At 33.1% G+C, this 24,050-nt stretch overlaps 2 protein-coding genes across 4 annotated transcripts in view; one reads left to right on the plus strand and one right to left on the minus strand.

The window, feature by feature from the left end:
* LOC133194155 (sodium-dependent multivitamin transporter-like) overlaps positions 1-14,345 on the minus strand; it is a 66,612-nt gene extending 52,267 nt beyond the window's left edge. Inside the window, exons 1-3 of one of the 3 annotated variants that reach the window (XM_061330146.1) lie at positions 14,287-14,345; positions 625-1,008; positions 444-512 (exon numbers count right to left, since the gene is read on the minus strand). In XM_061330146.1, coding sequence (XP_061186130.1) covers positions 444-512; positions 625-966 — 411 coding nt within the window. In that variant the 5' untranslated portion in view covers positions 967-1,008; positions 14,287-14,345. Of the gene's footprint in view, positions 1-443; positions 513-624; positions 1,009-7,924; positions 7,972-14,286 lie in introns of those variants that run through there. The other 2 variants (XM_061330145.1, XM_061330147.1) reach the window with 2 other exon arrangements.
* A 4,155-nt stretch (positions 14,346-18,500) lies between these two features.
* LOC133193792 (E3 ubiquitin-protein ligase TRIM45-like) lies at positions 18,501-21,810 on the plus strand. Its single transcript, XM_061329718.1, has 4 exons — positions 18,501-19,814; positions 20,427-20,600; positions 20,864-20,905; positions 21,030-21,810. The coding sequence occupies exons 1-4, from the start codon at positions 18,506-18,508 to the stop codon at positions 21,617-21,619; spliced, it is 2,115 nt and encodes a 704-aa protein (XP_061185702.1). The 5' UTR covers positions 18,501-18,505; the 3' UTR covers positions 21,620-21,810.
* Positions 21,811-24,050: the final 2,240 nt, after the last annotated feature.

A 24,050-nucleotide genomic window follows, 5' to 3' on the forward strand; every position in this document is an offset into this window, starting at 1 on the left:
TATTTCATTCTGCTTTAATTTCGACGAAAAATATAATAACGCAAAATGTAATAATCCTTAAATGTTTGTTATTACATTTTGCGTTGATTTCGACACAAAATGTAATAACGAAAATGTAATAATCCCCGTTTATTACATTTTGTGTTGTTATTACATTTTGCATTGTAACAGGGCACCTTGGGGGTAGACGTGTAGAATCGTTCGTATATCAGGTTTAATCGTGCATTAATCGTACGGAATCGTTCTTGTAACTAGAATCGTTCGTGTAGGTTGTCAACAATAACGTACATACCTGAGCTTTATAATACTACATACATTTACTTATGTCTCTTATTCTATTCTATTAGGCAGAAAATTAGAAGCCAAAAATTTTTGCAATTTTCATAATTTAAGAGTGCTTTTAAAAGTTACTTAAGGTCACCTTGAAATAAATACAGACTTACCCAAAATAAAAAGGACAGAAAAGTTGTTAGGATCCGAACTCGGTTGCTTTGGTAACGTAATTCAAAATACTACAATTAAATAAGTTAATAAAATTTATTTTATAGGTACATGTATAATTTTGATGGAGAAAAACATTATTTTACAGGCAGTATACAATTCAGTTATTTACTATAACCTCACTTCGTTAACACTGGTGATCCGGAGTGGATATACTACAGGGATAATTATTCGTGCAGAAATCCAATAGGCGCCCCAGAATCCAAAACCAGCAAACGTTGCCAGGAAACCGAAGAGATAAGTCTCTGCTGGGACACCCAAAATCAAAATCGACGATTGTGACGTCACCATCAAAGAGAGCATTACTGGTAAAAAGTTGAGATTACGGTTTCCAAGGTGATATTCTGAGGTGGTGACCTGTCGTCCGCCAGAAAAAGCATAGTAAATACCAATGGCAAGCGACACACATAAAGCAAGTACGCATACGACGTAGTCCGCTGTGGCAAACTGCACATCTGATAACATGGTTTGATTAGTTGTACACTGACGTCATCGAAGATGGAACTGCTGAAATAAAGCAAAATGAACATTAAATTAAAAACTTTGATTAACATCCATTAAGTCATAACTAGTTCCAAGGACGCTTACATTAATGAACATTTTCTGTTTAGTAATATAACCTGATACTTCCAACTCGTTTACAAAAAGAGTTTATGTATTGCTGGAGCACGAGCAATAATACGCTAGATAAATGTTTATTACTGCCTTACTAACATTTTAAAAGTAACTTTCTGTAACTGCTTAATGTACGCATGGTCAACAATTTTGATAAAACTGTGCTCATTATTATGGGTTGACACCAGAAACATATCAAACAAAAATATGGCTGCTATATGTATATCTTGATTGCACAAATGGAAACTTTTAAAAAAAAAAAAAAAAAAAAAAAAAAAAAAAAAAAAAAAAAAGGTTTTCAGGTTCATTGAATCTTTATTAAACTTTTACAAAGACAGAAAAGCAATTGACTACTTAGAATTTCATTGTACTTCGTCCACATATTATTTAAAGAAAGGACAAGGTGTGTTAATCGTTCATAAAGGCCTCAAGAGGAAGACAATTTAGAGCATCTTACCGAATTTCCTCAGTTCTGATGGAATTTTGCTCCATTTTAAATACTTTCTAGTTCGGGAAACATAAAGCACATGCTTGCCTATCTGATTGCCTATCTGATAGTTTAAATTTATGCACATGATGTATCTGATAGATGTGCATGAAATATATAAAATTCGACAGGCAAACTTGTGCTTTGTGTTTGCTGAAACGAATTGTTCTTTGAAATTGATTAAAAATTAAATAAAGATGAGAAAATTTGGAAATTGACGAATTCTTTGACCTTCCTGTGACCTCTATGTATCTTATACAGGGCTCTGATTGGCGACTAATTTAGTCATCATGGCGCCTAAAATTTTTCCATAAGTCGCCAAATGGCGACCATTTTACATGTAAATTGAATTGGCCATCGTCGAATTCTGGAAATTTTCACATATTTTACAATTTTTTCTGAAAAAGCGAAAAGAAATTTAAAAGAAGAGGAAATTATATTTTCAGCAATGGACATGTCGTGTTTTCTTAGGCACCTAATGGATCCCTATATTCTATTGACTTTTAAAGTTGGCACCTTAGAAACATTGCCTGGCGACTAAATATTTGCATTGGCGACTAATTTTTTTGATAAGGCGCCAGCTGGCGTCTAAATTTTAGAGGCTACTTAGAGGCCTGCTATAACTTAGAATCAATACTTTTTTGTAACAGGAATGACAACAGGTAGTGACGTAGCGCCCTTTACGCAACAATGCAAATGAATGCACAGATTTTCAACAACAAATGTTTTAGAAAGTTCAATTAGAGATAAAAGTTTTAAACAAGATGTGTTTGTGAAACACTGATGCCCCCGTATGGCAGCTTATGGCAAAGGTTAAAGTTTCTTCAAATGCAAGTCAAAATCCAGGCCAAAAGATAAAAAATGTTGAAACCTAAAGAAAGGTCTTGTCTCGAGGAATACACCTGTGAAATTTGAAAGACCTAGATACAACTGTTCAAAAGTTATGGCGAAGGTTAGAGTTTTTTAAATAAAAGTCAAACGTCAAGGTCAAGGTCAAAGTGGTTGGTATCCAAAGGAAGATCTTGTCACAAGGATTACATATGTGAAGTATGAAAGCCCTAGCACAAACCATTCAAAAGTTATGGCCAAAATTAAAGTTTTTCAAAAGTAGGTCAAACTCCTAGGTCAAGGTCAAAGGGTCAAAGTGGTTGGTATCCAAAGAAGGTCTTGTCACAAGGATTACATATGTGAAGTATGAAAGCCCTAGCATCAACCATTCAAAAGTTATGGCCAAGGTTAAAGTTTTTCAAAAGTAGGTCAAACTCCTAGGTCAAGGTCAAAAGGTCAAAGTGGGGGTTGGTATCCAAAGGAAGGTCTTGTCGCAAGGATTACATATGTGAAGTATGAAAGCCCTAGCTCCAACAATATAAAAGTTATGGCCAAGGTTAAAGTTTTTCAAAAGTAGGTCAAACTCCTAGGTCAAGGTCAAAGGGTCAAAGTGGTTGATATCCAGAGGAAGGTCTTGTCACAAAGAATACACATGTGAAGTTTGGAACCCTAAGCACCGACTGTTCAAAAGTTATGGCCAAGGTTAAAGTTTTTCAAAAGTAGGTCAAACTCCTAGGTCAAGGTCAAAGGGTTCAAAGTGGTTTGTATCCAAAAAAGGTCTTGTCACAAGGATTACATATGTGAAGTATGAAAGCCCTAGAATCAACCATTCAAAAGTTATGGCCAAAATTAAAGTTTTTCAAAAGTAGGTCAAACTCCTAGGTCAAGGTCAAAAGGTTAAAGTGGTGGATGGTATCCAAAGGAAGGTCTTGTCGCAAGGATTACATATGTGAAGTATGAAATCCCTAGCTCCAACCATTCAAAAGTTATGGCCAAGGTTAAAGTTTTTCAAAAGTAGGTCAAACTCTTAGGTCAAGGTCAAAGGGTCAAAGTGGTTGACATCCAGAGGAAGGTCCTGTCACAAAGAATACACATGTGAAGTTTGAAACCCTAAGCACCAACTGTTCAGAAGTTATGGCCAAGGTTAAAGTCTCATAAAACTTTGCAAAAGTGGGTCAAACTCCAAGGTCAAGGTCAAAAAGTCAAATATGATGGTAACCAAAGAAAGCTCTTGTCACAAGAAATACACAAGTGAAATATGAAAGTCATAGCTTCTACCAATCAAAAGTTATGGGCAAGGTTAAAGTTGACAACAGACAGACAGACAAACAGACAGACAGGACAAAAACAATATACCCCCGTGATCTTTCGATCCGGGGGCATAAAAATTATGAAGTTTGAAAAGAAACTGACTTGAAGTTAGGCTTTCCAGATTTATTTAATTCATACATACGAACCATGAAATTTTCAGCTTTTTAATGGATTTTTGATACAGTTTTCTTCTTGTTTTATCGAATTTATTTATTCATTATTTATTTATTTTAATTTCAAGGAAATTTTTTAAGCTTAAATTTAGAGCAATTACATAAACTATTCATTCCACTGGCAATTTTAAATACAAATTTACTGCGTTGCACGGGTACTTTATTTTAAAAACTATTAATATTTGAAAATGTAATAGCATTTTATATGGATATTCGATGTTTGAAGTTTGATATCGCACTCCTGAAATTATAAACATTTAAAATAAAAAATACTCTCTTGTGAAATATATTCCATATCAAAAATTGTTTTTTCTGTTTATAATTTTTTTTTTATTCTCTACTAACTGTCTCTATATTCATATTCAAAAGAATATTGCGATGAAGGAACATAAAGGTACATTTGAAATGAAAAAAAAATTAAAATGAAATAAAGGGCTCAGTAAATTTGAACAAATAGCTAAATTTAGACAAAATTAAAGTTTAATGGTATTTTGAACATTAAAATATGACAGATTTGATATTTTTCGTAAATTGTTTTTTAAAAAGGCGAACTTGTGCTGTCACCTCGTATTTTGCATTTCTGATTGTAAAAATAACTCCTGTAATAAAATCAGTTTTATTCAACGAATGTTACAAGTATGATCTGCAGTAATTTACTGTTGAAAATGAAATGCAATGCCTTCATACTAACGGATATGCTTTTGAAGAAACAGATTTTGTGGATTCTGTGAAAACTCAACCTTTTTCTCCATATATAGTAAAATTAAGAAAATAGAAAACCAAGATATTACAGGAGCTTTCGGGGGCTTTGCACCCTGGGCCCCCAACCAGGGTCCTGTATGCCCTGGACCCGCTGGGGGCCTCAAGGCGAACCCGTACCTCTTGCCTTTTCTGAATACTGTAATTTTTTACTAGCTAGCTACGCCACTGGCCGGAGGTACGTTCAAGAGCGTAGCGGCTATGTAACCTCTACGTAAAGCTATGATCCAGCTGGGGTCCATTTTACAGAAGAACTTACGACTAAGACTAAAAAATTTAGTTCATTGTAAAATTTTGCAGAATTGATGATTTTGTTTGAAATTGCTAGCATAAAAATATATTGTTAAATTCTTTTTGAAAAAGATAAAAATCATTTTCAAATAAATGTAAAATAGAAAGTAAAAAGCAGAATAAAATTTTGGTCGTAGTCGTAAGTTCTTTTGTAAAACGGAACGTTAAGCTAGCCTGGCCGCTATGTAGGTAGAGCTAGCATAAATATTTGATGTTGCATAAAGATGGTAAATACCATATCCAAAATGGTCTCCTTAGTTACCTATTCAGCATACAGGATCGATCACTGCATGTTAGTTATCTTTACCTTTTTCATTTGAATAAAAAGGGAGATTGTTTTCTTCTCATATTAGCGAATTAAAAGTAAATTTACATATATTTTGTTTTTACAGTTTTACTGCACAATACCATTGAGTACGTTTATGTAAAAATAGGTTTAATCAAATAAATCAGTTTCAGTAGTTATGATTAATATTAATTGCCATCTTATTGAAAGACACGGAGAATCAATACAGGTCAAATTTATATCTTTAAGACGTTGTAACACAGATCAATCTAATTAAAATCAGACTTCTTAGATCCGCGCCGAACACACTTTGTGCAGCGTGTATATATCTGAGAAGTCTGATTTTAATTAAATTGTAACACAGACAGGATTTTGAAAATTCAAAAGTTATTGCTACATTCTAGTGATCATTATTATTATTATTATTATTTTTTGGCTTCTGTGAAAAAAATCATTACCTATATGGTCGATTTATAGTTTCTAATACATAATCTATACAACACACAAATGGAAATGGGTCATAGCACTAGATATTCACTAGATAAATGCTTCGCCTCAGTCAATATTGATATTTTTCTGGTGAATATCAAACCATATTCACCACCAAGAAAGTCCATAATTATAGAATAACGTTGTTGTAGTTTAACATAATATTTTACAATTCACATAAAAAAGTTTCTTACACTAGAGTACTGACTAAATCATCTTGCACGTCAAAATTATTTATAGAACTTTACTAACATTAGGGAGACAGATATAAGACAGCACGCTTTCACAATGAATTTAAGATCGGAGAATTAAGGAACAGCAAAATACATGTAAATTATAGAATTAAGTCCTAACATGGAAACTATCTTTCGCTGTTGATATAAGTACTTTTTTTTAATATTTTGTAACTATGTGACATGCACTTAAATAAGCAATTACTATGAATATTGTAACAATAAAATTTAACTTAAGTTTAAATTATTTTTAACATATTCACATGTTTTCTTCTTTTACATGTATGCATAAAACATGTATATTAGAGAGGTTTAGCAAGCTCACTTGTATGTGTACTTGTAGGTGTAAACTATAAGTTAGAATTACGAGTACAAGTTTTCATTATTTTTCTTGTTTAGCAATTTATAACGTGTACGTGTACTTGTAAGTGTCAAATGTAGACTGGAGTACTTATCATTAATAATTGTTAGAAAGTACATGAAATCTATTATGTATATCACTGTTTTTTAATGAATATATGATATATTTATAAGAAATAATTTGAAAAGAGCTTTTATAATTTTAATCCGTCAAAGACTGTAACAGTTTTAAAAATCTATAGATGTTGTGTATTTAACACTCTATATAATTGTATTTTTCCTTCTTAGACGCTTAGTTGTTGTTTTTTTTTATATATCTGATTCAGTATGTGCATCAAATCTTCAGGTTTTAGAAAAGCACACTTTTTTATTGAAATCAACAGCGGATAAGGAAACACAAGCTACAAGTACTCGGCAATTTACACGTAAGTGGATACGTACACGTTGAATTTCGGATAGCAAAAAAGATGACGTAATGCACAGATGTTTTAGGGGAAAAGTCCCTGCTACACGTATAGTACGCTTACACGTCATTTTGCAACACCTCTCTAATATTTGGCTTCTGTAGCCTCTATATAAATCTGAAAGTTGTTCATCAAGAAACCTAACTTTTCGATTTTGCTAAAATTATTTTTAAAAATGTTTATTAAATTTTACATGTGCATATAATTCACAGTTTAATAAAAAAAAAATGTTTTTCATCTTTCAAGCATTAATTAAAAGTTCTACAGTGTAGAGGTAGTGCATGGCCGTAGGAACCGGGGGAGGGGGGGCACGGGGGTGCCGTGTCCCCCCCCCCCAATTATTTTGCCGATATAAAGATTACTATAGAAAACAGAGCTACTATATACTTGTGCCCCCTCAATAAAAACGACTGATGACCTTTTCTTTTTCCTTGTCAAGGAATTTTTGGTTGATAGTGCCCCCTCAACTGAAAATATATGGCTGTGCCCCCCCCCCCAAACTGAAATTGCTTCCTACGGGCCTGTAGTGGTTCGGTATATCTATCATCGGGGTGTAATGAAGTAAGAAAATTTGGCATGGTTCTCCTCTATAGTTCTGTGCTGTTAAATTTTAAAATAATAATTAGAGAGTTCATAATTTGTTGCCTGGGGCTTTTTATTATTATGATACAATTCTTAATACCACTTCCTTTTCATCCATTCAAAATAAAAATGAGACAAGTGTATTATCCTTTAAGATCTGAGGCATTTGTCAGCAAACGCGTGTTGGTTAGAATATTGATCGGGATCGAGCTTCAATTTTCTATTTCAAAAAAAAAAAAATGCAATGGAGCGGTTTTGCAAAACAATGTAGATTTGTAGTATATAGGGCTTGGTGAACTGTTAAGTATGATAAAAAGATTGTTGATTTAAGTAAATGCACGCAACTAAGGAAGGATAACGACCTTTCACCTTTATAACACCTTCAACAGAGACATTTTACGACAAAAGGGTAAATTAACGTTAATGCATCCAACTATTTTTTTTAATTTATAGCATAGACCAGATTGCCTAACAAATAGTTTCTTAGACAATCAAAATAAGAAGAGGTATCTTTTTATCTTGGTACTAAATAATAATACACGTACCTTTTACTGCCTGCAATCTTTTGGCCTTGGGAAAACACTGAGCGTTACTGCAGAAATTCGTGACCTACATAAGGACTGAACCATCACACAGGAAACTCTGTCTGATTGGATGCACACCATTGCTATTTGACGGGCCATTTTATGAACAGCTTGTTGAAAAAAATGGGGTTAAGTATTACATAAAAAATCTCTCGGCCCTAGTAAATTATGTCAACTGTTAACAGTTTCAGGGAAATATGAGGTGCCTTTCTAAAACATGACTGTGAATTTATTTTATTTTGATAACGATGTGTGCTTGAAAATGACTCTCTGCATAAAAAGTATAACAATTTTACACATATGTTAGGATGTGCAGTGAATTAGTAAACAAGGGTCTTCTGTAAGGAAATCTACTTTACGATCTATTTTGAATTCCCAATAGACAGCACATTCAGAATAGAGAGCATACACAAAATAAAAAGAAAAAAAAACGAACAATTTAAATAACTGATTTAGCCAAAGCTTTATGTTTTGGCTGCCGATGAACAGACAAAGATAAATCTATATATTGATATATAAACAAACATTTTATAGATGGACTTCTTAGTGATGTATTAATTTAGGTTTTTGGAGCTTAATTTAAATTAAAATCCGTTTTATGACCAAAATAATGATAATGATTATGTTCTACGCGGGTATACCGTTGTGGCGAGCGCAGTTGTATTAAATTTTTATTACAGGATATTATAGTATATTATCAAAATTCATAATTGTGTATATTTATCACCAAATTTTTGTCACTGTCTGTCCTCCTGTAATCTCTTTCCGTCCATAATTATTGTAAATATGTATATATGTACCTCTTGTACCATTTAGTGGTTTCTTGAGAGAAATGAATCAAAAACCTTTACAGCTTACACTTTCAACTTTGATCCGCCTCTTCAAATAGCACGAGACCCACTCTAGACTGTAATGTCACATGATTGGTTGATTGATTGTATGTTTTACGTACCATGCATGCGAGAATTTTTCACTCGATACTTTGGAACCGCGGCGACAATATATTGATGAAAGGCTTCAAATTTAGACTTTTACTCTGTGCTTAGGGCCATTAAGCCGTGAGGGACCTTTATCGTAAACAGAGTTGTCGAAATCACCAAACTGCGCTTTATTTTCTTTGATTTTTCATATTTTAATGAGAAATAATATTTTAAAGAAGGCAAAAAAATACACCTGTATTCTATTTTTTTTTTCCCTGTATCAAAAAAGAAACAAATGACAGTACGTAAATTTATATCAGTAACAACATTGCCAGATTGAAAGAACAAAACATGTCTGATCATAAATTCTTGTTTAAATGAATATTTATCAAAATAATTGTCAAAATCTGGCACACTTCGGATGAATAGCTATATGGCTACAGTATTTGTATTATTGTTTCACAAGGTATTATAGTTTTTCAATAAACTATATAACTTTATTTTCAATACCTGGCTGCCTTGATTTAGAAAGATGTTATTCAACAATAAAGGATCAATAAATTGAAGGAAAATGTTCTTATTCTAAATTATTTCTCAAACTTACGTTAGTAATGTTTTATTATGTGGGTTTTTTTCTATTATTATTAAAAACACCTGTAAATCCTAGGTTACATGTACATGTGTATCTCGTATGTTGCATGACGTTTCACTAAAACCGGAATTCGTTTGTTTGTTTGTTGTTTAACGTCCCTCTCGAGAATTTTTCACTCATATGGAGATGCCACCACTTGCCGGTGGAGAGCTGCAAATTTTGTCCTATACTCGGCACTTACGGCCATTGAGCAGTGAGGGATCTTTTACGTGCCAGCACCTACTGCGACACAGGACCTCGGTTTATACGGTCTCATCCGAAGGACCGGTCTCCACGTCCCACAGTGGGATTCGAACCCGCGACGTAAGGATCAACTCCTTACTCCGCGACTCTAGAGCAGACGCTCCAACCACTGCGCCACGCAGGCGACTTCGTAATCTGCGGTGAAAAACCACCATTCAAAGAGCGGTAACCCCAGAAACAAGCTACTGGCACAATATGATGGCTTGTATAAGGTGTGTATTTCGACCAAGACATAAAGAACGAGGGCGCTTTTGATTGACAGTTTGCAGGAATCGGGCTTTAGGGCGCACTTGAAAAGTGAAAACTTTACTATCAAATTAAATTTTAACACTGTTTTGATGTATTATGTTCCCATGAATTCGAAAAAGGAAAGGAAAATATTTTCTCTTAAGTGTGTTTTCATTTCCTTAAAAAAAAAAACTTGAAGCATGGCTAGATGAGTCATTTGGTACAAAATGTTACATTTTTTAAACACGTTTTTCTAAACATATGCTAACTCTGGGTCATCTCTCCACGATTTTAAAAAGAAATTTGTGTGCATTTGCATTCAAAGAAACGAACAAACATTTGTAAAAAATGGAGAGAAGACCCAGAGACTGTGAAAAAATGAACGTTTAAAAAAAAAAATAAATTCCAATGTGTAAATGCGTTGCTTCTTCCATAATATGTTTTTGTAGCAATGATAGCTCAGTAGTATGCGTTACCAGTCCAGTGCACTAATTAAGGTATCGAGAAGTTTTTGGTTCGATCCTCGCATGGAGCATTTTATTTATTTTTTTTTTATACAAACAATCAAGTTGTTTATCAGTTTAATTTTATTTACTGATTTATAAAAGTTTTAAAAGAGATAAATTTTGGTTCAGTGGCACGGGGAGCGAAAGCAATTTTTCAAACCTATTGAAACTTCATTTCATATATCATACCCTATTATCTTGTTAGGTGTTTATTATTTTTGTGAAGTGTTACTGTGTTATCGTAACTAATATGATAAGTGGACTAAAATATTTCAAATTTTAAAAGCTATTTCAAATTAAATCTAAACATTTTCCTATGTGCGTAACTTTATAAAGTCTGTCCACTTCTGGTCAGCCGACCAAATTGGACATTTAAACCATAAATGTTGCGTACACGATTCCTGCGGATCGCACGCCAAGTATGCCCATCTTCTTTTCAGGACCACGAAAGAAACTTCCTTCCGCCCGTCCGGTACGCTTTAAGATACCAATCTCTTATCCGCAACTCCTCTTTTACCATTGAATAAAATTTAAGGAGACTTTCACAGAATATTTGTTACATATAATGCCATTGTGACCTCCTATTTTACTTTATTTTGGGTTTTCGATGGCAAAACATGCACAGACTCTCTCAATCTTTATATAAAATTGGGGTTCCCATCTCTTATCTGCAACTCCTCCTATACCACTGAATAAAATTTAATGAGACTTTTACAGAATCTTTATTAAATAGTGCCATTGTGCATTTCTTATTCTTTACTCTTTCATCGGACACATCTTGCGAATTTCCCATAGCAGAATATGGACACTGCCATTCTTTTTATAAAATCGGGGGTACCCATCTATTATCTGCAACTCCTCCTATACCGCTGAAGAGAATTTACTGAGACTTTATTATATAGTGCAATTGTGCACCTCCTACTTTATATTTTGATCAGACAGACATCTGGGCTTTCCCATACCAAAAAAAGGACTTTCCCTGTTTCCCATATATAGTCATATATGGGAGCGTGGGTTGTTACAATGCGAAATGTAATAACAACGCAAAATATAATAAACCGGGATTATTGCATTTTGTGTTATTACATTTTGCGTCGATATCAACGCAGAATGTAATAACGCAAAATGTAAAAACAGACTTTTTAGGATTATTACATTTTGCGTCGAGATCAACGCAAAATGTAATAACGCAAAATGTAATAATACGATTTTTCGATTATTACATTTTGCGTTGTTACATAAGCAAAATGCAACAACGCAAAATATAATAACACACTTTTAAGTCAGTCAGGTTGAGAATAATTTTCAATTGAGTAGTGTATGAAGAAAATAAATGGGAAAAAATAAAACAAAAGGAAAAATAAACATATGCTAATTCTTTCATTAGATCTGATTTCATCATATATTGATTTCATTAGCCATTCAAAATATTTTTCTACCTGGCACCTACCGGCTTCCGTGTGATGGATATATAATACAGACTGATTTATAAATAGACATGTCAATCAAAGTTTATTTAATGTTTTAAAAGTATTCGATTAAAATGTTAGAGACAGCGTTAAAAAAAAATAATCAATTAGATTTAGTAATGTCCATAAAAGCCATAACGTTAAACGTTGTCTCATGGTCATGGAAACATGTATGTCTGTCTATTTAGTGAAGCGAGCTTCCCCATTGTTAGGCCTATACGTTTCAATCAATTTTGTGATGTTACGCGTTGAACACAATACAAAAAAAATAATAGTTTGCTTTATTACATTTTGTTTTATTACATTTTGCATTGTCCACAACGCAAAAATTAAGTAACGCAAAATGTAACAACCAAAAAGTGTATTATTATTATACATTTCGCGTTAATCCCAACGCAAAATGTAATAACGCAAAATGTAATAATCCAAAAATCGTGTTATTACACAGGCAAAAGTGGCTTACATAAATTTTATATGAAATTCACATGAATTTCATGTAAATTTTTTGCATGAGAGAGACCAAAAACAAAACAAATTTATGTGAAAACTTTAAGCCATTTTGACCTAAAATCATATATGAATTTTACATGAAGAGCATATCGCATAAAAATCCTGCAGAGAAAACTTCACATGAAAGTTCTAAAAATATATATGTGAATATCATACAAACTTATTCACATAATATTCGCATGAAAAAATATTTATATAATTTTTACATGATTTTCACATAATTTTCAAATAAAAAGATAATCACATGAATATCATGTAAGCCATTTTTCCCAGTGTACATTTTGCTTTATTACATTCTGCGTTGATCTTGACGCAAAATGTAATAATCCCAGTTTGTTACATTTTGCGTTGTTATTACATTTTGCGTTGTAACAGTGTTTATTATTTTGTGAGCTCAGTTCTTACAGTACCTTTAGGTTCGTATAAGTGAAGAAGATAAAAAATCCTGCTCCTTCTGCAATAAAGGGGAAGAAACAATAAATTGATACAAGTTTTATGGAATTGTGACAATGTGCAGACTTTTTTTAAAAAATTGAAATATATAGACAGGATTAAAGCTGCAAAGTTTCATTTTGGGAATTTTAGGGGAAAACAAAGATAAACAAATCTTGTTAATCTTGATAAAATACTATAATATTTATACAATGAAGATATTCAGGGGAAAAAATATAAAAGTTTTATCAGATTCGCATATTAAAGTAAACTTTTTAATGGAATTCCAAAATATATATCATAATTATGAGTTTTGATACCAATTGGAATCAATTGTTTTATTGAAATGTGGAATATTAATGGATGAAATTTTATTCATGTACATAAAATATGTGTTAATATGCCAACATACACACACACACTCCCCCCCCCCCCCCCTCACAAAATCCACATACTGTAAAAACGCTATTAAAGGTTGTAATGCCACGTGTAGATTGTGAATTAAATAAGGAAAATTTTAATGTTGATCTCCAGAAGTATTTACTATTGTTAAAAAGAAGGCATCTCTGTGAAATTGTGGAGAGAATATCAATTCCTGATAGACCTGGCATGGACAAAATAATAGAAAATTAATGCTTTTCATCTTCTACCTCTTTTAATTTGCAATACTTGGGACATATATTCTCTTTTCTTTGTATTCCATTATGTCTCCCTTATTTAATTATTAGAGATGATGAGATGAGTTGAAACCTTCCTTTTCTCAAATTTCCTCAAAATTAATAAATAAGGTTCTAGTCCAAAGTTTTGTCTAAATGAGCAATTTATAAGTGTCTAATTTGTATTTGACTTTTCCTTCCTTTGATACCACTTTTCAAGAAAAAATGATTTAGGAATGCATTTACAGTGATATTTTTAAAGGATGATGTAGACCTATAATTATAATTTCAGACTGGACTTTAACTGGGAAAGAAGTTGTTTGAATATATCAATGAAACCAAACCATGAAGGGATATGTGTAAAATAGATATATATTAAATTAAGGAATAACTGTATATATTGGGGGGGGGGGGTTATGATGTGATCAAGTGAAGTTTGCTCGTTTACGCATTAAATTATCACGCGAGTAAACAGATTGATCATCATCATAAATATTATTTTTACATTTTCACCTGATCTTTGATTCAATTTAGAAAGAAAAAATATGTATCTCTGCACTGCCGCCCAGTATATTACAAAGCAACACACAGAGAGAAAGCAAGACGTTATAGCTGTCACGTGCTGAGCAAATCGCTTTATGGGGTTATAAAGCCTACTACCTTATTTGTTAAAAATGTAAATAAAAAATATATTTCATGTTCCTTACCAGTCTCCGTACGCAGTGTTGTCTACTTTCGTTTTAGATTCCAGGTAATATCGCCATTATTACATTAGGCAAGTACATGTATACAGGTAGGGTTTGCAGCTTATACCCTAAAATATTGAAATTAATGACTGTAAGTTAATTTGTTACATTTATTTACTAGTCGACAGGAAATGTGGTCACATAGACCTGTATGTTAAGCGTCAAAGCCTGATGATTGTACATCACAGAAATAGTTTACCTTAATATTAGGGACATTGGCAAGGTTCCTGGTTACACTGTAAAAAATGTGATTACAATTCAAACACTTTTCTAAACACTTTGTTGTCACCTCCTTTTTTATATGTTTAATTCCTAAACATGTAAAATTTCTAAACATGTCTTAGAAAGTGTTTAGAATTCAAACACTTGTGTGCTTAGAAATTAAACATATCTAAACACATAAACACAAGTGTTTTAATTCTTAACACATAACAGCAGAAGTGTTTAATATCTAAACACATCACAAGTATGATTTGTACCTGTAGGCACAAAAAGTTTATGTTTTTTTCAGTGCGCATAAATGTCAAAATTTTCAAAATATATAACCGATATTAATTATTTTCCATAAAGCCACTGAATGTTGGGGTATGTATCTAATTACGCAACACAGTTAATGGACACTGCGATGTACTTAATTTATACACAAATAATGTAGGAGATAGAACTGAAATGATTTGATTAGTCTCAACAATTCAATCAGAATGACACATAATTTATAACGTAGACATAGATAACAAACTTTTAATTTTCAAAATTATTAAGATAAAAATAAGCTGACAATTTAATATCAAAACTTCATTGATTACTTCTAAAAGGCTTTATTAAAGAATTTTTAAATTAAAAATACAAAATGTATATTTTTATATATATTTATTATGATTATTTATAATTTGAATCGACTGCAGAGTTTTCCTCATGTCAATCACAAAAATATCAAATACGCTTTATTGGTTTCCACCGCTTAGAGAATTCTACACGGGAGATCACTCTCAATCACTATTTTATAAGTGAAAAAACCCATGTAATAAACCTTTTTTCTCCGGAAAACCCTGACTTGCTTAATTCTCTAGCTACTGAGTAACTTTGCAATAAAATCTGTATTTATAAGATAATTATATAAAAAAAGCGCATGTATGGTAATAAGTCAATATATAGCTATTAGTTTGAAAAAAAAATTCTACATCACAATATAGGAGTTTATCAAATTTGAACAAGAACAGATATATCTAAATAACTTTTTCTAGCCTGAACTTTATAATGTAATTTTAACCGGGAGATCTGACCCAAATTGAAGCCTATCATGGTATGGAAATTTATTTTCCTACTCAGTCAAAGCAATATGTTTTAGTTCCTGATTTCAAGATTGAAAGTTATTTTAAACTGGTCGAATACCTAAATAAGTAAGTTTTTAATGTGACGTCGCGCACATTACTTGGGGCAATTTGTGACATCATCAAACAGCATAAAAAATAACGTCGAAGCGTTGAAAGTCCATAGATGATCAGTCTGATTGAAACTAGCCCCTCCCTCTTTCTCCTATTGACGTCGAAAGGAGAAAAGGGCTAGTGCTAATCAGACTGATAGTTATGTTTTTAACATTTAAAAAAAAACTTCAGTGACAAAAGAAGCAGGATCGACTTTTTTTTTCAGTCATCGATACATCTTGCAGTTTTCGCTCAATTTCTGTTTGAGTTTTGTTTTGTTTGTTTGTTTGTGTTTTTTTTTTTCAAAAGATTTTTAAATAACTTCATCGTTTTTAAATAAATTTTTTTTTTATCTACAGTTCTTTGAAGATACGAAGTCCTGAATGTAAGGTAAATGTATGTACATGCAACTGGAATCTCGATGCTTTTTTTTTTTAGTCTGCGTTCAAGGTTATTTGAATTTCGAAAAGTATATGTGAAAAAGATTCAACAATTGAATTAAATACTATTTAAAATTATGACGTAAACATTTTGTTTGTATTAATATTCATTCAGTAGTTTACTGGTAAATTGTGCTTCTTCCTAAAACAATCCCTTATATTACCTGCAAGTGACCACACTCTTAAACAAGAGGCCCAAGGACCATAACGGTCACCTGAGTATAATACAACGCTATAAAGGATCTACCGGTATATAAGTATAAAATAAAACAAAGTAAAGAGATAGATGAAAATATGCTGCTGCCTAAAAGCAAGAGAAAAAAAATGAACAGGGATCAACAAAGAATTAACCCAGTACTCATTAACAAGTCTTGGAGTAGATCTATTTCCTTGCTTGTACTTGCCCCGTTTGTCATTATCACCACAAAGACAATAGTGTCACATTAGCTTTTTTTGGATTTGAAGAAAATTTAATGTACAAAGATAAGTTTAATTTTTTTTTTTTGGTCTCCTTTTTATATATCTATTATTTACAAGTCTAGTTGACCATTAAAAACTAAGAAAGTACTTTCTGTATTAATTTATATAATGTCATCATTAATTTTCTTGTATAATTCTTTTATTCAATTGGCCTTTCAATAACATTATTTACTGTGATTGATTATCATAGATGAATAGCAAAGGGGAATAACTTCTCTCAGTAGAATAAAAATTAATATACATGTAGCCCTGCATGCCCAGCACCAAATCACTCGACAAAGTTGTCAAGAACTGCAAAAATCCGGTAATAATCCCCTTGCTTATTACAGCTCTGTACTGTGTTTGCCTCTAGATGCCCAGAAGCAGAGAAGATTTTCAAAGAACCCCCCCCCCTTTTGTAAATAAAAAGAAATAAACGAAATGTAGATCTTTTTTTTTTTATTCCAAAACACAATCTCTACACACCATACACTTGCAAATGATTTTGCACTTTAAATCTATGAATGGCATACGTTTCTTCAATACTTTTAAATAGTTTTTACACTCACACTGCCCGGTGCAGTTTATATATCCTCAAAACTTCAAATGAAACATTTCCTTTTTTTTTTAAATTAAATAATTAACCGTATTCCCCTGGAAAAGAATTAATTTAATTAATCCAAACCTCGATCATATAGAACAGGTTGCATTTCAACATCACAGAGGCTGCAGATAGTACTATAGTATACATTTGCAGGTCAGAGGTGCATGGGGAAATATTGTCCTTCACCTTTACCACATCCTGTTTCCGGGTCAAACTATATCATTCGTAATTCCATGCATATGCGTGGGGGGTAGAGGAGGTACCTCTTTGGGTTTATTATAATTTCATTAAATTAAAAAAATACGTTCTCCATCGGAAGAAGACAAATTTCCTCTACAAAGCAAACTTTGAATGGATGTATCACATAATTGTAAAATATTCTGTAAAACTCACCTATGACTGTCCATTCTTTAGATAAAGACCCTTTGTTATGCTGCATCTTGTAACACAAAATTAAGTTATTCAACAAAATGTGTTTACTTCTTAATTAGTGACTGTGAAAACAATGAATTTATTGCCTGTGTTACATGTACCTGACACAATCGATTCGAAATACAATAATCAGTTTTCTTTAATTTTCTGAGTTGATTTTCAAAACAACAGAACAAACTTAAGAAAATCAATCTTTAAGTTGAAGTAGGAGAAAGGCCTCAAAGTGTCCATTTTGTGAAATATCTATTGCCCTGATTTGTTCTTTCTCTCACAGAACGGACATGTTTTTGGGGCCTTTCTTCTTTACAGAGAGTCTAGTTCACTCGTTGTCTTTTTCTCAACTAAAAAAAAAAAAAACTCACTTGCTTTTTTTCAGTTTTAACGTTTTTTGTACTTCATATTACATTCGAAAATTAAGATATAGATCTTTTGAGCATTATACTTGATATAGAACCATTGATAACTGTTTTTGCTTATAATTATTATCTGTCTCAGTCTCACTATGCTGAAGATAAGGAATGAAAAATCTATTACTCGACAGAACATTTCCTTTTTTATACGCTATTTTAGGAAAGGGGGAAATATGTTATGTTGAAAACAGCAAATATGAACCAGGAACTGAACAGATATGATGTCGCGGATTGTTTGTGAGGAACTGAATGGCAGTCGTCTCTGAAGAGAACTGAGACCTGTAGTTGTCTATTTAGAGAGGCATATCCAACATTTGGTGTTAAATCCCCAGAGTGTATTATTTTCTACCATACTACCTATCTTTAACCTTGTATTTGGTTTTTTGCAGATAGTTATTTGTAATTACAACGATGGAAGAAGATGGTCACCATACAGATTTAGAACTCTCAGACCGCAGACTTCATGAACTAGAGGAACTGTATTTGACATGTTCACGATGCCAAGGGAACTTTATGAACGATGATAGATTACTTGCTCACCTTTTACCATGCCTTCATACTATCTGTAGCAGGTGCTTGCATGATTTACGTCAGAAGCATTCCAAACAGATCAAGTGTGTCGTGTGTGGGGTAGTATTTGACATTAAGTCAGACGATGTTACGGAGTCATTTCCGCTAGACAACACACGCCTGGATCTGAGGGACTTTCTTCGCATGAAGAAGGGTGCTGACTGCATCTCTTGTAAGGGTGATGGTAAAATGGCTTCCACAAGATGCGTTACTTGTGCTGAGTTTTTATGCGATGATTGTACCTCTGCACACAGAAGAACGACAATGACTAGAAACCACGAAATCCGAGATTTGTCTCAGCTCATAGACACGAATAATTTAGATGCTTTTCATACACCCTTGAAATGCCCTTTGCATAAGAATGGTAGCGAAGACAGCAATCTTACTGTATACTGTAACAAAGAGACTTGTCAGAAACCAGTATGTCTTGTGTGTGCAGTCATCACGTGCAAACCATCGAAAGGTCACACGCATCTCGATTTAAAAGAAACAGCGGCTACAAAAAAACTGAACATGAAAAAAAGCATTAGACAAATCCAGAAGACTCGAGAGGAAATTCAACCAGTGAAACAACATGTGAAAAGTGAGATTGAGGTCATTAATGAACTAGAAAGAACAGTAGAGGATGACATTGATTTTTCAATAGAAGAGATGATCAAAATGTTGGAACAAAAACGCATGGAACTAAAATTCGATCTGAAGAAAAGAGTGGACAAGAAACGCGAGACACTTAAAGAACAGGGAAAATCTCTGTCTGAACGAGAAGAGGACATTTCCCATGCCTTGAAATTTGCAGAGCACACTCTTTGCTCAACAAACGATGCAGCATTTTCACAAATAGACAAGACTATAATGCATCGATTATATCGGTTGCAACATGACCCTTTTGACAGAGTGCCTCATGAACGCGCATTTGTTACTCTTGAGAAATCCAAAGTCATGACAGAACTGCAACAGATTCTGACCGAAAACTTAAAGATTTGGTCCTCTTCTATTTTCCCGCCTTACACGACGATTGAACTTTCCGGTAAGGCCGTAGAAAACAGTTTGACGAGGCTATCAGTGTATCTCAGAGATCACCGCAACCAACCAGTGGAAACCGGTACCAGTGTTACCGAGAATCTGAGGATCACTGTCGCCGATCCATCAGGTATGACAACAAACCCACAGTTAAATGACTTACAGTAAAACTCGCTTATGAGGAACTCGGATATACCGGTAGGGAAATCTCGGTTATATGGATTGATTGATTGTTGTTTAACGTCCCTCTCGAGAATTTTTTCTCTCATATGGAGACGCCATCAATTGCTGGTGGAGGGCTACAAAATTTGACCTATACTCGGTACTCAGTGCCATTGAGCAGTGAGGGATTTTTTTCGTGCCAGTACCTACTGCGACACGGGGCCTCGGTTTATATTGGTCTCATCCGAAGGACCGGTCTCCACGTCCCGCAGTGCGATTCGAACCCGCGACGTAAGGATCAACTCCTTACTCCGCGACTCTAGAGCAGAAGCTCTAACCACTGCGCCACACGGGCGACCGGTTAAATATGGAAAATACAAGTGTATTATTTTCCCAACCCTCCATCCCTCAAAACACTTTCTGATAAGGATGTAAAGAATATGTTACTAGAAACTACAGTGTATAAGATTCATGTCCCCATTAAACTTCCTTATATTAAGCAAAGTTTACTGTATATTTATAAATTTTATATATTGAAATAAGATATTTGATTAAATTTCAATTCATCCCCTGAATATAGGAAAGAAAATCACGCTCTCACCTGCACAGGAAAGTCAGTCTGCTGTGGGCGTTTTGGTTGTTTCGTACGTACCATTCACTTCCGGTAAATTCGAGCTGGTTGTTGAAGTGATGAGGAAAGATGTAAGTCGCTTAGTTTTTGATGTGGCTCCAGATGAATCTCATCCACGGCATTGTGAGTAGCATCAAAAATATGTGATATTCAATAATAATGCATGATCAGCATCATCGGATTTTTTATGCATGAAATTCAAAGTTGTTATTGGATTATTTTGTACATTTTGCATCGTGAATCCATTTTCTGCATTAAATATTAATATCATTCTATACATGAGTGCTCAAATCTCAAATGAATGTGTACTATTTTTGAGTATTTTCAAACAAAGAAAAAAGAGTATGTGTGATTAAAGCGTATATATTTACAATTTGCATGTGTAGGCGAAGCTGGTTTCAATTCCATTATGAACAGAGATGCATGCAGTAAGTTTATTAAGCATTGTATAAAAACCATCTCACCTAAGTAAGAGGTTCTTAAAAGTGCATTTTAAATAATTTGAATTGTAAAATATTACACTATAATTTGAATGAACGAAATGATTTGTAGGACCCAATTTCACATTTGACGACGTCAGGGCACATTCAGATGTTATGGTCACAGATAAAGGACAGATATTCCAGAATTTTTCATCAATTTTAAGGACTGCACCACCGCCTAGTACACAATTTAAACGTTTTAAGGGAACATGCGGATCAATGCCATTTCAGAAAGACGACGTTTATTTCTACGAGATCGATGTTTGTTTCTGGCTGAGAAAAATACTTGACGACACAGATCTTGTATTTGAAATTGGCCTCGCTTTGGAATCGTCGATTGACAACAAACATCACGTGGAAGGTCAGCCTTATTGCTGGTCTCTGATTGGCTCCCATCACGCGCATTGTAACGCAGTGTGCATCACAGTTGCCCACGAGGGTCGTTCTGTGTTTCACCAAAAGATATCAGACAACACTGTTGATAGCGTTTTTCATAAGGCATTTGGGTTTTTAGTTGATATGAGAAAAGGTCTTTGGCAAATTTTTGACTCCAACCAAATGCTATGTTCCTTGGAAATAGATACCGAAAATATATTACTTCCGGTTTTTGCTGGCTATAACCCTTCAAAAGTTGTGCTGAACCTGACGCTGAAGTACTGATTGGACTCCTGAATATTTAAGTCGCACATCATATAATAACAGAACTAAAGTACTAGTATTTACATTTACGAAATTATCCAATTCAATTTGTTAGGTCACCTTAATATTATGCGATCATGTAAAAACTTCTTTTTTCTTTTTGCATTCAAGCACAGGAGTTCGCGTTCCTGTCAATTTTACCAAAATTTTCAGTAAATATAAAAATACGTACATGTAATACCTATAATAGGTTTTACGTATTTTTTATATTTACTGGAAATTTCGGTAAAATTGATAGCTACGCAATCTCATGTGATTCAAGCATATATGACCATAATTTTGTAATACAACTGTAATTTTAGAATTCAAACTTTGGTGTAATTTTGTAATATTTTTTTGTAATAATTACTGTAATAATTTTTCTTCGTAATACTGGTTTATATTCAAACCTCATGTAAATGATTGTATCAAAACCACAAAAAAGTAATCAACTAAAGATTTTATTGTAATACATTCTTCCAAAACCTTATAATCTACGATTATATTATTTGTCATTTGACACATTTTTTTTTACACCATGGCACTGATAACTCGACCGTTTCTTTCTACATACATGTAGAAAGAAACGGTCGAGTTATCAGTTATCTATACTGTAGTTCTTTCTTGTGATCACTCGCAATTCTGGACTTTTTTTTTTATTACTGAGTATGGATTTGTGATTTGCGTTATAAGTTTTGCATTGTGCATGGAAAGTTATGTACTCTAATTGTATTAAGTTTATAGATGTAACAAGGAGCAGGGTATCCCAGTGGGATTTTTTCTATTTTCTGAGCAAGGTATCCTAGTGGGATTTTTTCTACTTTCTGAGCAAGGTATCCCAGTGGGATTTTTTCTACTTTTTGACAAGTTTTCTTTATCAGTTTTGACTTCATTTTTTGAGAACAATATTTGTACATATCATATTTTAATTAAGCATTGAATTTTTATAGTCTCTTATGCAAACAGATTAGAGAAACGCGTGTAAGCGCGTTATGAAAATGTGTTTGCATATACTGTTGCATCTTTTAAAAAAAAATAATAATACTGCATGTATTTGTACTTTAAAAAGCGGGTTTCATATTTTAGCAGCTTTGGCGCAGACAACGATGCACTAATTCATGAATACCGCTTAGAAATAATTTTAAAAATACACTTGAATATACGGCACGGACATGTATAGCACAAATTCATGATTTCGCCAAAAACTCCATTCCTAGTGATTGCGCTAAATTTTGAATACGCCAATTTATGTACACGTACAGTATAATGCTTATATTAACATTTTAACTCATTGCATTGTCTGTAATTTTGATTTATATTTCAAAATTCCTTCTTTGGGTAAGTCCAATTAGGTTCATTGATATTCTGATAAGAGAGATAACTCTTTATGAAATAAATGTCTTTTATTTCTTTAGAAATTGGTCAAGTTGAAGTGTCTTTTTGTTTAATTTTGCCCCACAAGCTATGATATAACTGTCTGTTTTTTACTTATAAAAAACATTTCCTTTGGAAAATCATAAGATTCATCAGATATGAACCTTAATGGAAGAGCCATTGGAGCAGTTACTACCATGCGAAAAAAGAGTCCATAATGCTGAAAGATTGATTTTGATTACCCAAATTTTTTATTTTTTATTTTGTGGAAATCTAATAAGAATTTCTTTAATTTATTAACAAATGATACAATATGACTTGATAACAGACGTTTTGTTTGTAAAACTAAGTATACAATGTAGCTCTCATATTCATATACGCCCTAGAGATTTTAGTGCTTGTGTGTTGTGTGTTACGTGTAGATATCGCTTGAAAATATCTAATGCTTTTTATTACTAGGAGACAGTAAATGTAAGTATATCCCAATAACAATTGTAATAAAAAGTATTATTAAAACGTACTTTCACTTTCTTGTCTCGCTGCGTCATATTACTGGGCAAAGACAACATGGAGATGTTAAAATTGTGTATGAAAAAACTTTCAAACCTCCAAAAAAGTCTTTTCTCAAAGGCAATCAAGATTACTTGGCACTGATCATGAGAAACTGATTTGTAAGGGTTATTGTTACTGTATTTTAGAAGAACTTGATTTAATTTACATCTAGATATTCTATTTATACCCAGAGTTCACTTTCTATAAGGATAATTAAAATTAAAATTCACTATCAGTCTTTAATACTTTTAACATTGCAGTCAACTAAAGTAGGTCGGATTTACCTTACTGGATTCCGAATCTCCATAAAAATCCTTACAAAGATACATTACAGGATCAAGCAAATGATCCACCAAGCCCCTATCTACCCCCCCCCACCCCCCACCCCCCCACCCAAGACGTACACTGCTGTGAAGAAGCAACATAAGACATTAATCAATAACACCAAAACGTATGACTTTTGTACACTTGATACAGCCATTATTCA

Source organism: Saccostrea echinata, unplaced genomic scaffold, assembly GCF_033153115.1.
Source record: "Saccostrea echinata isolate AGI-Se365-2 ecotype Australia unplaced genomic scaffold, CSIRO_AGI_Sech_v1 ptg000028l, whole genome shotgun sequence".
In the NCBI taxonomy this organism is placed as follows: domain Eukaryota; kingdom Metazoa; phylum Mollusca; class Bivalvia; order Ostreida; family Ostreidae; genus Saccostrea; species Saccostrea echinata.